The following is a 15,742-nucleotide window of genomic DNA, read 5'->3' as shown; positions in this document are numbered from 1 at the left end:
TGTCTACAAGATGATGGTCTAGAAATACAGTGTTTCTCAGTGGCATTTGTCTACAAAACTTGTGTGTGTGTGTGTGTCCTATATGAGTGAGAAATACCAGCATGGTGGAATTAAATCCTAGAGGCTTCCACACACACCAAGTCTAATGCCAGCATTCAGGGAGTCCATCCCTATGTTGAATGGGGGCTCTGACCCAGTTGTCCTATGAGTATGATGGACAGCTCACTGAATGTCTGCAGTCAGAGTTCCTTGGGTTGAGCTGGGTATAGCTCATTGAGCAAAAGTCCTGAGTGGTCATTTTCTTATAATAAACGCCAAGGAAGAGCAAGGCATGCTGGGCTGGAGTGAGAAATGGCCGTCAGTGTTACAGTGAGATCCCTGGGAACTACAAGATGCACCATGGACCACAGTCGACTTTCTCTCTCCATTTTCAGATAAGGCTCTGGATTTTCTTCACCTTTTGTTTTACAGAAGAGGATGTGGAGAACTTTGATGTGACCAACTTGTCTCAGGACATGCTGCGAAGCATCGAAGCCGACAGCTTTTGGTGCATGAGCAAGTTGCTGGATGGGATCCAGGTGAGCCGCCCCCGGCCCAGTCCAGGGCTCCCTTAGGTCTTTTGCTTCCTTATAGCCCTTCTGTGTCCCGCAAGGCCACCCCTGCCAGTGCTCCGCTGCCTCTTCTATTAGCTTCACTAGACACTGGTCTAGTGTCCCCCAGAGTCTGAGGAGAGCACCTTGTTGCCCTAGCCCTTGCTCTCACTGTGTGCCCAGCACAGGGCAGGGCTCCAGCAGCCTTTCACCACGTGCCTGTTCCAAACACTGTCACTAGCCGTAGCACTGGCGAGCTTTGTTTCCTCTGTTTTCAACCGTGCGTCTGTATGGGTATGTGCGCATGGGTGCAGGTGCTAGTGGGAGCCAGAGGTGTCGGATCGCTGCATCTGGAGTTTCAGGTGGCTGTGAGCCACTGCATGTGGTGCTGGGAACCACAGTGGGTCCTCTGCAAGAGAGTATGCACTCTTGACCACTGAGCCATCTCTCTAGCCCCTGGTCTACTTTTAAATGTGCCTCAGGGACTGGGGAGAAGACTCAGTTAATAAAGTAAACCTGGGCCTGATCCCTAGCACTGGGGAGGTGCCCACCGCACTCTGTGAACTCCAGTCTCAGTGAGACCCGATCTCAAAAAACAAGAGGAGGGACGGTACCTGAGATGACAGTATCTGGCCTGTGTCTGCACAAGCTCTTGTGTGGTAGGCAGCTGCTTTGGACTCTGCTCACCCCAGGCTCTGTGTCCTTTGCAGGATAATTACACCTTTGCACAGCCAGGGATCCAGAAGAAGGTCAAGGCCCTGGAAGAGCTTGTCAGCCGGATCGATGGTAGGTTGAGAGGACAAGACTTCTCTAGCAGTAGCCCAGTGTGGCCCTCCCCAGCTCCCTTCCCAACTTGTCCTTGCAGTGACCTTGCCCCTGCAGCCCTGTCTGGGCTGCACAGGAGGACTGTGAGCTCTGCTGTTGTCCCAAGGTCTCCGTTCTCCCACAGCGCTGTCCTAGTCGCCCCCCCTCCCTTCTCTACAGCCCCGGCCTGGGCCGTTTCCTCTACACCGTCCCCCTAGAAGGACTTACATTCTTTACTTGTTCTTCTTTCAAACATTGTCATGGGTCTGGTTTTCTTTTTAAAATGTTTTATTTATTTTCATTTGATGTGCATTGATGCTTTGCCTGCATGTGTGTCTGTGTGAGGGTGTCAAATCCCCTGGAACTGGAGTCACAGACAGGTGTGAGCTGTCATGTGGGTGCTGGGAACTGAACCTGGGTCCTCTGGAAGAGCAGCCAGTGCTCTTAACTGCTGGGCCATCTCTCCAGCCTGGGACTAGTTTTTCTAGAGCAGTGTTCTGGCTGTGCCCTTCTTCTGTTTGGAACCACCAGTGGCTTCCCATTGCCGTTAGCATCCAGGCTTTGCGCTGACCTTGTCTGTCAGTGGTGACATAACAGCATCCTAGGCTTGATACAGGCTCTCCAAATCTGACTAACACCCTCCATCTTCCCGTGGCCTACGGTCTTAGTGCTCACCTCCACGTCTCTCACAGTTGTGTTCTGTGGTGGCCGGAATGTTTTTTCCTTTGAGTCTCACTGCTCTGCCCCTGCTGCTAGCCTCCACGGTGAGGCCCATCACTTCCCTGAGCATTGTATGGGGCGCCTACTATCCTAACTTCTGGGGCGCTCTGTGGCTTCCTGGATTAGTCATCAGTTGGATTCTGGAGGGCAAAGTCAGCGCTTTCTGCTGCTTGTATCTCTTTGTTTTTTTTTTCTGCCCAGGTAAATAAAGGCATGGGGCTTTAAAAACAGTGGAGTCTTAAAAATGTGTACACTGGGCCAAAGAGCTGGTTCTCTGGGTTAAACTTTCTGCCAAGTTGATCCTCATGGTAGGAGAGAACTGACTAACTTAAGTTGTCCTCTGACCCCCACAAGACCACACACACACGAACCACACACATACCAACCGGTCACACACACACACTAACCACACATAACAATCACATACACATAACTAAGCATACACACACACAGTCACACACACACATGCATACACATATACACACATAACCAACTACATACACACACACATAACCAAATAAATGTGCACCACATCTTTGTCTTATTACTTTTTCACTATAAAAACTAAGACTGCAGCAACAGCAAACCCCTCACGTCGTGGATGCCTGTACTCATGGAGTCATCTTGCTGGTCCCTCATTATCCCATTTTATGAATGAGAAGACAGTGATTTAAAGCCATCCTTCAAGGGGGCCAGAGATGCGGCTCATTGGTTACAAGCAGTTGTCGCTGTTCCGGAGGACCTGGTTCAGTTCTGAGCACCCACAGGACACAGCTCACAACTCTTTGTGACTCAGGGAATCTGATGTGTCAGACCGCACTCATGTGCACACACCCACGTGCAGACACATACACCTACATCTGCACACACCCACGTGCAGACACAAACGCCTACATCTGCACACACCCACGTGCAGACACATACACCTACATCTGCACACACCCACGTGCAGACACATACACCTACATCTGCACACACCCACGTGCAGACACATACACCTACATCTGCACACACCCATGTGCAGACACGTGGCTTGTTTAACTTGCTCAGGGTACTACACAGGCCCAAGGGCAGGGGCTGAGTGACAGGTGGCAGCTGGTTTCTACTAACTATGCAGAAGAATCCACCCCCCCCCCAAAAAAAAAACAGGCATGGTGGCATACACCATGCACTCAGAGGCAGAGGCAGGAGGATCTCTGTGAGTTTGAGGCCAGCTGGTCTACAAAGTGAGTTCCAGGACAGCCAGGGCTACACAGAGAAACCTGCCTCAAAAAAACAATCTTCTGATGAGTCTTCATCTTTACTGGCCATCTGTCGGGGAAGCTGAAGGGAAATGGCCAAGATGGCCTCCAGGTTCCTTTCAATTAGGCCCAGCCGCCAAATTCACCTCCTGTCCCTTGCTTCGTGGCCAGAACAGCCCCAGGAAGGCAGAGGGCACATGGGAATAGCCTAGTGGGGTGGTGGTCGTGCTGGTATGAGCCTTGAGCCACACTGAGAGGGTAGGACCGAAGGGCAGCCTGCAGGAGATGGGGCTGGTAAGAAACAGAACCTGCTCCTGGTCCTGAGGCTGCTGGTGGCCCCTGACTGCTGTCCCTTTCAGAGCAGGTACACAGTCACTTCAGGCGGTACGAGGTGGAGTATCTGCAGTTTGCCTTTCGGTGGATGAACAACCTGCTGATGCGGGAGCTCCCTCTCCGCTGCACCATCCGCCTGTGGGACACGTACCAGGTATGGAGGGAGCCCATGCTCTCCCGGCTGTCCATTTCTACTCTGTCCGCCGCTGTCCTCAGAAATCTCTTCAGCTCTGTCACATAACGGGCACTGGCATGGGTTTTCCACTGTCCAGATGTCTCAGAAGTGCGAGGCCCACAGTGGCCTCCTGCTGGGCTTGGAGCCCTGCCTGACTCTTCTTTTCTTCTGCAGTCTGAGCCAGAAGGGTTCTCGCACTTCCATCTCTATGTGTGCGCCGCCTTCTTGATCAAGTGGAGGAAGGAGATTTTGGACGAGGAAGACTTTCAGGTGCGTGGCCAGGGGAGTGAGACCTTGGCATGCTGAGGACAGAATGGATGGATGCTATAGATGCATGTCTGGGAGTGGAAGGACGGGGGACTCAGGAAGCTGCCCTCTAGTGGGGCCAGAGGTCTTTCTTCCCAGTGAGGAGGTTTGTTGTCCCCAGAAGGCTGCAGAGTAGCTGTCCAGGCCTGAGAGATTCTCATGCAGCCATGAACAAGAGTCCATGCTCTAAGAGTCACCCCTGCGGCCCAGGGCATCCTGGGAAGTGAAGCAGCTATTCTCAGAGCACACGTGCTGAGGGAAGACAGGCAGCAGATGTGAGGCAGGAGGATTAGAGATGCTGGGCTATAATAAGCATTGCTTCTGGGTCCCGTGTGGTGCAGCAGGGACCCTCAGGGGCAGGGAAGGGGGAGGCTGCAGTAGTCAGGGTAAGCTCACCAAGAAGGGAACATTTTAGCAAAGACTTGAGGAGGATAAGGGAGCGAGCCATGTGGCCACTAGGGTGGAGGAAATGGCCCTGTAGAGGCTTTAAACCAGCCGCGTGCCTGGCCATTTAAGGGACCGTGAAGTGAGGCCTGAAGCAGGTGGCCAGTGAAGAGTCATGTCTGAGCCGTCAGGAAGGGCGCCCTGGCGCTCCTGGAGGTAAGAGGGGTCATAGGAGTGGGTGTGAGCTTAGAGACTGCTCCAGTTTCTGGGTGGCTACCAGATGTGAGGAGTGTGGCCACGGTAGCCACCCTGGACACTGCTGTAATTCCTCAAGGGGCACTGGTCGTGGGTAGTGATAGTGGAGGTGGAAGTGGCCGTGTTTGGGATCTTCTGTAAATAGAGCCGGCTTCTTTGGTCTAGGTCTGGATTGACTGAGACAGATGCACTAGAACGATTCCCGAGTGTAGTGGGGTGGATGTGTAGGGAAAGCAGGGCTTTGGTGCTGAGAGTGTTGAATGTGAAGTCTCAGGCTGGGTGTGGTGCTCCACGGTGTAATCCCAGCATTCAGGGAAGTAGCAGGCTTCAAGTATATCTCTGGCTAGATAGCAAGTTTGAGGTCAGCCTGGGCTACGGGAGGCCCTGCTGCAAAAGAAGAGAAAGAAAGAACTTTAGACACACAAGTGGAGATAACTAGGCAAGTAAATGTATAAATGTTAGTGTTAGTGTCCCAGTGTCTAAGAAACGGGGTAGACTGGATGCATGAGTTTAGAAACCTTTGGTTTAGGGGGCTGGAGAGATGGCTCAGCAGTTAAGATGTCCTAATTGTCATAATAGCAGCAGGTAGGGAGCCCTAGTTCGGGGTGTCTGGGCTGGCAGGAGGAGGCCTGGAAAGGCCTCTGGGTGCCTGTGCAGGTCCTAGAAGCATATATAAGCAAAGGGGACTGACTCTTGGGGGAGAGGCCGCACCAGATCCTGAACTTGGCCTAGACTGAACTATGCCAGGTGTTTGCCAAATAGAGGAGCAGTCAGTACAGCTCCAACCAGCCGTGCAGACATCAGCAGACACCATAGTCCTAGGGAAGGCTCTGTGTCCGGCAGGGAACGCAGTCCAAGGGAGGACTCTGAGAGTGAGGGGGTAAGGTGTGTAGGAGGAGGAGAAAGGAGGTCACTTTCATGTCATGGGCGATGCAGGAGCAGGACAAAGCTGCTTGTTAAAAACAAATTGTTTATTGTAATGCTGGAATTAAACTCGGGCTCCACTCACTAGCAAATGCGCTATCCTAGGAGCTGGATTCTGGGAGACCTTGGAGTTTATCTAACACCCCTTCCCCCTTCCCTCATCCTACATCCACAACCTCAGTCCTAAAGTCTGGCTCTGTGTATCCCGCCCTGAGCTGCCCCACTCACTCTTGGATGTGGGGTTGGGGGTAGGTGGGGGTGGGGGGTTACTTTGGTCCCACCCCATCAGAGAGTCAGGCCCCACTATTAGGCACCAAGTCCATAGTGTTAAGGTGGATTTTCAACTCTTCTGAGCTAAGGCTGCCTACATCTGCAATAGCAACCCGTTCTGGGAGAGCCAAGGGATTCCCCCTGCAGCCTCTGGTTTCTGTTCCTGACCCTTTAGCAGTATACACCACCAAGGCAGGTTGTGGACGTGAGACCCTGGGGAAGCCTTCTCAGAGGTAGTTGATTCAAACCCTGGACGGAAGTCCTGAGTTCTCTGCCCTGGGAAATTGATAGGCCTCTGTGGGCACTGCCACCGCCTCCTGTGGGTGGTGCGACCACACCTTAGCACAGCCAGACATGTGCAAGCTACTGGGGCAGGAGGGAAACATCTCTAAAAATCAGAAATCCAGGAATGTGTGAGCTGTGCCAGACTGTGGGCATGCTGGCAGGCAGCTCCCCTAGACAGAACAAGAAACTCACCCAAAACCAGGCAGAGGTTGCTCACTCTGTGATCCAAGAAACCATCTTGTCCACTCGAGGATGGGTCAGGGCAGGTGCTCTCTGGCCTCAGATGCTTAGCACTCATATGGAGAAGCACTGAGCAAGAGGCCAAGGCCTAGGGATCAGAGCCCCTTTAAATGCACATTAAAGAATCAACCGGGAGTCATGGGGCTGCTGTCAGTCTCAGGGAGCTTCTCGTTCTGTCTGTGCACGAGCTTTGGAGATGCCCACCCTACAGAGGACCTCTTCTAGGAGAGAACTGAGGCTTTGTTTTTATTTATTCATTTTCAGATAGGGTTTCATATAGCCCAGGTTGACCTCAAACTGACTATGTAACCAAGGATGGCCCTGAACTTCTCCTCCCACCATACCCCACCCCCAGGCTCCCAGAATGCTGGAGCTGCAGGTGTGCACACCACCCTACCCCACCCCCAGGCTCCCAGAATGCTGGAGCTGCAGGGGTGCACTATCAGGCTTAGGCCAGTCAGAATTCCTAAGCGAAACAGTGGAAGGCAGTGGGAGGTACTAGGCCTGGACCACAGAGTGCAGGTAAATAAATCCATCCTTGACTCAAGGGTACAGTTGTGGACCACTGGCCAAGTGCAGGTCCTATTCACATACATTTGGTGTACTGCCACTTTGAATCCTGCCCAGAAGAAGGGTGGAGGGAACCCTGGGAAAGGAGGGTGTAGCACAACTAATAAAAACCTAGAGACAGCCGGGCGGTGGTGGCGCACGCCTTTAATCCCAGCACTCGGGAGGCAGAGGCAGGCGGATCTCTGTGAGTTCGAGACCAGCCTGGTCTACAAGAGCTAGTTCCAGGACAGGCTCCAAAACCACAGAGAAACCTTGTCTCGAAAAACCAAAAAAAAAAAAAAAAAAAAAAACCTAGAGACAGGCCGGGCGATGGTGGCGCACGCCTTTAATCCCAGCACTCGGGAGGCAGAGGCAGGCGGATCTTTGGGAGTTTGAGGCTAACCTGGTCTACAAGAGCTAGTTCCGGGACAGGCACCAAAGCTACAAAGAAACCCTGTCTCGAAAAAAAAAAAAAAAAAAAAAAACCTAGAGACAGAAACTGGGGTTTGGCCTGAAGTTCAGAAAAGCAAGACAGCCAGCCACTGGTTCTTAACCTACCTTAGTCTGAAATGTCGATCCTGGAATCCTGAGATCCAGGACTCTCAGAATGAGACTGATACTGTGAGCTGTCTCCTCCCTTTGTATATTCCTCTCTAGGGCTGGGATTAAAGGTGTGTACCACTGAGATTAAAGGCATGCACTGCCCGGTTTCTATGGCAAACTAGTGTGGCTACTGGGATTAAAGATGTGTATCACCACTGCCTGTTCTGTAAGGCTGACCTGTGGGGCTGTTTTACTCTCTGATCTTCAGGCAAGCTTTATTTATTAAAATACAAATGAAATAGGCCAGGCGGTGGTGGCGCACGCCTTTAATCCCAGCACTTGGGAGGCAGAGGCAGGAGAATCTCTGTGAGTTCGAGACCAGCCTGGTCTACAAGAGCTAGTTCCAGGACAGGCTCCAAAACCACAGAGAAACCCTGTCTCGAAAAACCAAAAACAAACAAACAAACAAACAAAAAAAAACAAATGAAATACCACTACAAGAGGGTCTTCCTGTGAAAAGCCAAAGCTCTTAGACATGCGGACAAGAAGCCATTAAGGGAGACCCTCAGGAAGTCTGTGCTGAGCCATATTCAAGTATATGCTCGTTACTGTGTTCTTACCTGAGTCCACTCAACATCTGCAAAGAACATTTGGACAGTGCAGTATTCTTGTTTTTTGTCTGTATGCCTGCAGGCACTCGGGAGGCAGAGGCAGGCGGATCTTTGGGAGTTTGAGGCCAACCTGGTCTACAAGAGCTAGTTCCGGGACAGGCACCAAAGCTACAAAGAAACCCTGTCTCGAAAAAAAAAAAAAAAAAAAAAAACCTAGAGACAGAAACTGGGGTTTGGCACCAGACCCCATTACAGATGATTGTGAGCCACCATGTGGTCGCTGGGAATTGAACTCAGGACCTTTGGAAGAGCAGGCAATGCTCTTAACCTCTGAGCCATCTCTCCAGCCCCCAGTGCAGTGATTCTATACATGATATTTTACTTTATCAGATAGTTTTGCCACCTTTTTAAAAATAATTTATTTTTGTTTTATGTGCATCGGTATTCTGCCTACATGTATGTCTGTGTGAGGGTGTTAGATCTTGGAGTTACAAACAGTTGTGGGCTGCCATGTGGGTGCTGGGATTGAGCCCAGGACCTCTGGAAGAGCAGTCAGTGCTCTTAACCACCGAGCCATCCCTCCAGCTCCATCTTTCACCTTTTAAGTCCATTTGCTCTTAATTCCTTTTTAACAGATTTATTATGGACTAGAGAGGTGGCTCAGCGGTTAAGAGCACTGACTGCTCTTCCAGAGGACCTGGGCTCAGTTCCCAGCACCCACATGGTGGCTCACGACCATCTACAACAGGATCTAATGCCCTCTTCTGGCATGCAGAGCTACATGCAGAGCACTCATACAGAAAATTAAACAAAGCTTTAAAAAAAAAGATTTATTATTTTAAAAAAGCTTTTGTTTGGATTTATTTTTCTGTGTGAGTGTCTTGCCTGGACGTTTGTATATACCACATGTGTTTCTGTACCTGTGCTGTTCAGAAGAGAGCATTAGATCCCCTGGAGCTGGAATTACAGATGTGAACCATCACATCGGTACTGGGACCTGGGTCCTTTGTGAGAGCAGCCAGTGCTCGCTCCTCTGGCCTCCTGTCTAGTTGTTTCCAACTCCAGCCCTTGTTCAGTACCCTTCTCTTTGAGATGCTTGGGTTCCCAGCAGATGCTTCTGCATCCAGCTCTGAAAGGTAGTTGCAGGCTTCCCTCCAGCCTTGCCCTGCAGACAGGCCCAGGCCTATGCTAGTTCATCTGACTGCACCCTGTTTAGGGCTCCTGAGGGTCTGCTTTATAGAGAATCTTCAGTCCGATTCTGGTAGTGACTGCTATCTGGGCTAAGCGCACCTGACTTGTGACCAGCACCTCTCTCCCTTGGCCGTGGTTATTCAGTTTCATCGTTTTTATCGAAAGAAATTTTTTCTCACTTTTTCAACACTGCTAAGCTGCTGTGGGGCAGGGAGCAGGCAGAGGTGGAAAGCTGTCGTTCGAAGAACTGCCACCAGGTGGCAGAGCGGCTCCTTACAGCTAATCCTCTTTCTGCGCTTGACCAGGGATAGAATTTGAGAAGTTTCTAGAAAGCTTCTACTAAAGCTAGAGTTAGAAGTCAGAAGTGGCTCCCATCCCAGAAAGGGCGCCCTTCTCCCGAGCAACACTCATGTTGGTTGGTTTTGCTTGCGAGTTACATAAAAGCATGGAATCATGGAAATACTAGAAGTTTCCACTAAGGGGGCTGTGAAGAGGGCCAGCGAGATGGCTCAGTGGGTAAAGAAAGGTGCTTGCCGCCAAACCTGACTGAGCCCAAACTCTGGAATCTACACAGTGGAAGGGGAGAACCTGCTGTCCTAAGACTGTCCTCTGATCTCCACATTCCACATTCAAGTACACACTCACACAGAATGAACAAACCTAAAGAAAGTTTTTGAGACAGGGTCTCTTTATGTGGCCTTGACTGTCCTGGAACTAGCTATGGAACTCACTGTCTAAACCAGGCTGGTCTGAACTTAGAGAGCTCTGCCTGCCGGAATTAAAGGCATATGCCACCACACTTGGTTTAATTTCTGGTTTTGAAAATTTATTATTTCATATGGTAAATGTTTGCCTGCATTCATGTTTGTGTGCTGTGTGTGTTCCTAATGCACGTTGGAGGCCAGAAGAGGGCATTGGATCCCCCGAGACTGAAGTTATGGTTTGAAGCTACCACACAGGGGCTGGGAATCGAACCCAGCTCTTCTGGGAGGATAGCAAGTGCCTCTGAGTCAGCTCTCCAGCTCACCTTGTGTCTTGAGGCAGGCTCTTTGAGAACCAGGGCTCACCATTTGGGCTAGGCAGTTTGGCCCCAAGCCCTAGAATCATCCTGTCTCTGCTGCCTGCAGTGCTGGGAGTATAGACACGAGCTACGTCAACCAGCTTCCCCCAGTGCTGGGATCAAACTCAGGGTCTCCTGCTTCCCAAGGGAGCACTTTACCACCTTTTCCCCAGTCCCAGGACTATTCTTTCTTTATTTAGAAAAATAAGAATGTTCCAGTTTGGTTCCCAGTACCCATATGGTGGCTTAAAACCATGTATCTCCAGTTCTTGGCAATCCAGTGTCCTCTTTGACCTCCAGGAGGCACCAGGCACACACGTGGTGCACAGACATACACACAGATACAGACAGGGCATGAAGCAGCAGCAACAGTAATTTGATGACTCAAGTCCCATGTTCACTGTTATTTTGATGCTATCCCTTCAAGGGCTACTTCCACGGAGTTGTTTGTGGGGTCAGGGCTGAAGCCGAGTAGTGGTTGCCAGGTAGAGAAGAGAGAGTGTCCCGGTGACAGGTGACAGGACCGGTGCAGGTGGAGACGGGGGCATGGGTGTCCCCGTGACGGGAAGGGGGCAGGGGCATGATGAGCCCGAAAGAAGTGGGTGTGGCTGGGTGGATGGGTGTGCAGGGGGAGCAGTGAGCAGTAGCCTGACAGAGCTGAGAACTGGGACTCACCATTCAGGCCAGGTGCTGGCAGCAGGTGAATGCGTTCTGCTAGTTACCAATGAGATTAGGGGACGGCTAAATGCAGGGGTTGCAACTCTGCAGTCTCAACAGGAATGATTTTAAATGAAGAACCCATTAAGGATCTAACAAAAGGAAGGAAGATAGGTAGATCAATTGCTTCTTTTGAAATATTCATTTGTGAAGGCTGAGTAAAGAACCATGAGAATTCTCTCTCTCTTTCTCACATACGCATGCACATGCGCACACACCACCGCCACTACCACCATGACGCTAGTTTTCTTTGTATTGTTTCAGTTTTAGCGTGAATGCTACAGAAGAAGCCGGAAGGCTGTCGTTGGCCGCAGTGCTCTGAGACAGTTGTACTCTGCAGCCCAGGCTGACTTGGGTCTTGCGGCCTTTTTCCTGCCAGTCTTCCAGTGCTGGAATCACAAGTGTGAGCCACTATGCCCAGAAAAGATTATACTTGTTTGTTTGGTTGGTTGGTTGGTTTTTCAAGACAGGGTTTCTCTGTAGCTTTGGAACCTGCTCTGGAACTAGCTCTTGCAGACCAGGCTGGCCTTGAACTGACAGAGATCTGCCTGCCTCTGCCTCCTGAGTGCTGGGATTAAAGGTGTGCGCCACCACCTGGCTATACTTTTTAAGTGATTAAAGAACTAGCATATATATGATAGATGAAGCCCTGAGTTCAACTTCCAGCACTGGAGAAAAACGTGCTTACTTTATGAAATGATTGCAATGGAAACTTCTAAAACAGAAACAGACAAACCTAGACATGGAACACACATCTGTAATTCCAGCTTGCAAGTTGGAGGCAGGAGGATCAGAAGTTCAGAGTCATCCTTAGTTACATAAAAAGCTCAATATCAGTCTGGGATATACGAGATCCTGTCTCAGAAAATAAAGCAGGGCCTGGAGCAAGGTTCAGCAGTTTAGAGCAGGCCCTGCGCTCAGAGGATCCAGATTGGACCCCAGCACCATGTCAGGAGGCCTACAACCCTCTGTAACTCCCACTGCACAGGATCTGGTGCCCTCTATGGCCTCCGTGGTGGTCCACACTCACACACACTCACACGCACTCACACATACTCACACATTCACACAAAATCTGGGGCCTGGAGTTGAGAGTACTGGCTGTTGTTCCAGAGGTCCTGAGTTCAATTCCCAGCATCCACATAGTGGCTCACAACCATCTGTAACTCAGTTCTAGGACTTCAGACACCCTTACACAGATATCCTTGCAGGCAAAACATCAATGCACATAAAAATTAAAAATTAAAAAAAAATCTGATGCCAGAGAGTGTGGTGCATGCGTTTAACCCCATCACTCTGGAGGTAGAAACAGATGGATCTCTCAGTCTGGTTTACAGAGTGAATTCCAGTATAGCCAAGGATACACAGAGAAACCCTGCCTCAAAAAACAAAATAAATAAAATCTGAAAAAGAAAAAGGAACAAAGTACAATTAAGAAACAGATAGATGGGGACTGGAGAGATGGCTCAGAGGTTAAGAGCACTGACTGCTCTTCCAGAGGTCCTGAGTTCAATTCCCAGCAACCACATGGCTCACAGCCTTCTGTAATGAGATCTGGTGCCCTCTTCTGGCATGTAAGCATACATGGAAGGAATGTTGTATACATGATAAATAAATAAATCTTAAAAAAAAAAAAGAAACAGATAGATCTATTGAAACGGACTGAAGGGATACCCCCAGAGCAGTGGTTTTTGTTTGTTTGTCTTGGTTTTTCTGGGTTTTTAAAAATTATTTTATTTTATTGGTGTTTTAGCTTATATGTATACCTGTGTGAGGGTGCTGGATCCTGGAGTTACAGAGAGTTGTTAGCTGTCATATGGGTGCTGGGAATTGGATCCGGGTCCTCTGGAAAAGCAGTCAGTGCTCTTAACCGCTGAGCCATCTCTCCAGCCCCTTGTTTTGGTTTTTCAAGACAGGGTTTCTCTGTGTAGCCTTGGCTATCCCTGAACTGGGAGCGAGTGTTTATTTTACCCTCTGCTTTTTTTTCACTGTGGTCATTCTCTGCTCATCATATATGGGAGAGGCAGTGTTGTGTGTGGGAGACTCTGGAGGATTTAAACACCTGGACTGAGCAAAGGACCCAAAGCTGCATGATGTGTAGGAGGCAGAAGGCTAGACCCTGGGGTTCATGTGGCCCAGGAGGAGGGCCCCATCCCAGGCCCTGCAGCAGGATCTTCTGGGCCTCCCTCCGGCTGCAGACTGTAAAGAGATGAAGGGCCTTCCTTGCCTTGCAGGGCCTCCTCATGCTGCTGCAGAACCTGCCTACGATCCACTGGGGCAATGAGGAGATCGGGCTGCTGCTGGCTGAGGCATACAGACTCAAGTACATGTTTGCAGATGCCCCCAACCACTACCGCCGATAGGTGCTGTCTCCCCCGGGGACCCAGACTGCCCCCATCTCTGATGGCAATTTCATCACTGTGGCCACTGTGCAAGCCGTGGACCCCGGCCAGGAACCACTCCTGCTGTACAAAGCTCACCCCCGGCACCACCGCCCAGGTCTTAACTTCACAGCATCCGCCACGTCGTGTCTCTGGATGTGTCTGGGACCACTGTCAGTATTCTGTGCGTGTGGAGGGGCAGAGGAGGAGGTGACGCTGGACACAGAGGAGGCTCCGGTTTGCCCCACACTGCCCCTCCAGGCACCGCTGGCTCTGCCCAGGACCCAGCTGGTGTGGTTTTCTTTTACTTTGTTTTCTTCTTTTTAACAGGAAAGACACAAATTCTCATCCCACGGCATGGGGTATTACGCTCTCTGTGCTGTTGCTTTGTGTGACTCATTTGATCTGATCACAGGTCAGGGACGAAGACCCTGGCCCCACCCTTCTCCCCCTCACTCCCTGCCTCCCCCTGCCCCAGCTGAGCCAATGAGTGAGCCCTTCCTTCTCAGGTGGAGGAGACACCGTGTTCACAGCCCTGAGGAGAGGCCTACACGCAAGGGCTAGGGATTGCGTCTCCCTTCCTCACCTATGAATCTCACATGGTGTGCATGTGTCTGTGTGTGCGTGCGTGTATGTGTGTGTGCTCGAATAATTGCGGAGGTGTGTGCGTGTGTGTTTGCGTGTGCAAGCCCATCAGCATTTTGCCACATGTCTGAATTTGTGTTCAGACAAACCCATCAGAACCATTTGGGAAGGACCGGAGGGACCAAGTATCTGATGGTCCCTTGAGAGGGACCAGGGCAGAGGAGGGAGAAAGAGGATGGTTTTGTTTTATTGTTTTCTTTTTTTTTCTTCTTCTTCTTCTTCTTCTTTTTAACCACCTCTTCAAGCCCTTTTCCAGGGTGAACCACTCCAAGATATTATGTATAAATTGTGTTATTATGTATATGGGTAAAGGTGTACAAATCTATGTCCTCTTTGTAGCAGATATGATTTTATATTTATAGTGTGCATTGACATGTGAAAGCAATCTAGGTCATTAGCACAGATGAACTTGCTGGGTGGGTAGCTTAAGGGGAGGGACCTGGGGGCCCTCTGGAGGGTGTGGCCAGCAGACATGCTGTCTGTCAGTGTCTCGCCTTCCGCTTCCAGTCCCTCCTTGGGCCTCTGAACACCTGGCCTGTCCTTCCCTCTTCCATGGCAGAGCTCCCCTCTACTCACCCCCAGCACCTCCCCAGCAAGGACCACAGAGGCAGAAGCCCCCCTCAGGTTTTGTGACCCCATCCTTTGGCTTCCCCTGTGTAAGTCAGCACTGTGGTCAGGACAGAGGCTGGCTGACAAGTCCGTGCCAAGAGAAGGGATCCCTGTGTGTCCCCAAGATGGGGGTCTCTTCCTAGAGTGGCGCTAGGTGTCCCTTGTCACCATCACACTCCCCACAGCTCGTGAGGTGTCTGACCCATGCTCGAGTTTTGGTGCTTGGTGGAGAAAGGCAGGATGGAGGCCAGCCATCCATCCACTTGGGAAGCCAGGCAGTGTTCCTTTCGGTGACACCCTAAGGTCACTTGCCTGTGTCACTCCACCGGCAGGCCACGCCTCGCCCTTGTGAGTTAGGTCCCTCATCCAAGCTGTTTCTCAGGCGTTCTTCCCCGTTCCCCACCCACCTTTCCGTGTGCCTCAGTAGTCTCCACAGACTGGGGACTCATGGCCCTCCCTCAAACAGATTAACTAAAGAAAGACACTTGTGTTCCCAAGTGGTGGTTTTATTTTTTTAGTTTTATGTTTGTATGGGAAATTGTGGATAAAATGAGTGGATTGTAAATAAATGGTGTGTTTCCTCCTCCATCGTGAGCTTTCGTCTCATGAGGTCCGGAACCCGGAATGAAGTGTCTTTTTTCCCCCTGGGTTTTTCTTGCTGGGGGTGGGGGTGGGAAAGGGGTCAAGGGCTAGAGAAGTGGTCCCGTGGTTAGGATGCCTAATCTCCTTCCCCATACCCACCTCAGCTGATTCACGGTTGCCTATAGTCTAGCCTCGGGGGGCCGTCACTTCCTTCTGCCCTCTGCAGGCACTGTACTCATGTAGCTCACATGTGCGCACACACACACACAAATCTTAAAAAAAAAAATGGGGGGTGGCTGGAGAGAGGTAGTTCAGAGGTTAAGAGCA

At 50.7% G+C, this 15,742-nt stretch overlaps 1 protein-coding gene across 1 annotated transcript in view; it reads left to right on the top strand.

Moving 5' to 3' along the window:
- The window catches only part of Tbc1d22b (TBC1 domain family member 22B), a 50,723-nt gene extending 35,286 nt beyond the window's left edge, over positions 1–15,437 (top strand). Inside the window, exons 9-13 of the mRNA XM_057751630.1 lie at positions 472–578; positions 1,301–1,376; positions 3,715–3,842; positions 4,038–4,133; positions 13,433–15,437. Coding sequence (XP_057607613.1) covers positions 472–578; positions 1,301–1,376; positions 3,715–3,842; positions 4,038–4,133; positions 13,433–13,561 — 536 coding nt within the window. The 3' untranslated portion in view covers positions 13,562–15,437. The remainder of the gene's footprint in view (positions 1–471; positions 579–1,300; positions 1,377–3,714; positions 3,843–4,037; positions 4,134–13,432) is intronic.
- Positions 15,438–15,742: the final 305 nt, after the last annotated feature.

This window comes from Chionomys nivalis, chromosome 19 (assembly GCF_950005125.1).
Source record: "Chionomys nivalis chromosome 19, mChiNiv1.1, whole genome shotgun sequence".
Taxonomy (NCBI): Eukaryota; Metazoa; Chordata; class Mammalia; order Rodentia; family Cricetidae; genus Chionomys; species Chionomys nivalis.
Note: the sequence above shows the minus strand (reverse complement) of the source record. Positions and strands in the feature narration are given on the sequence as shown.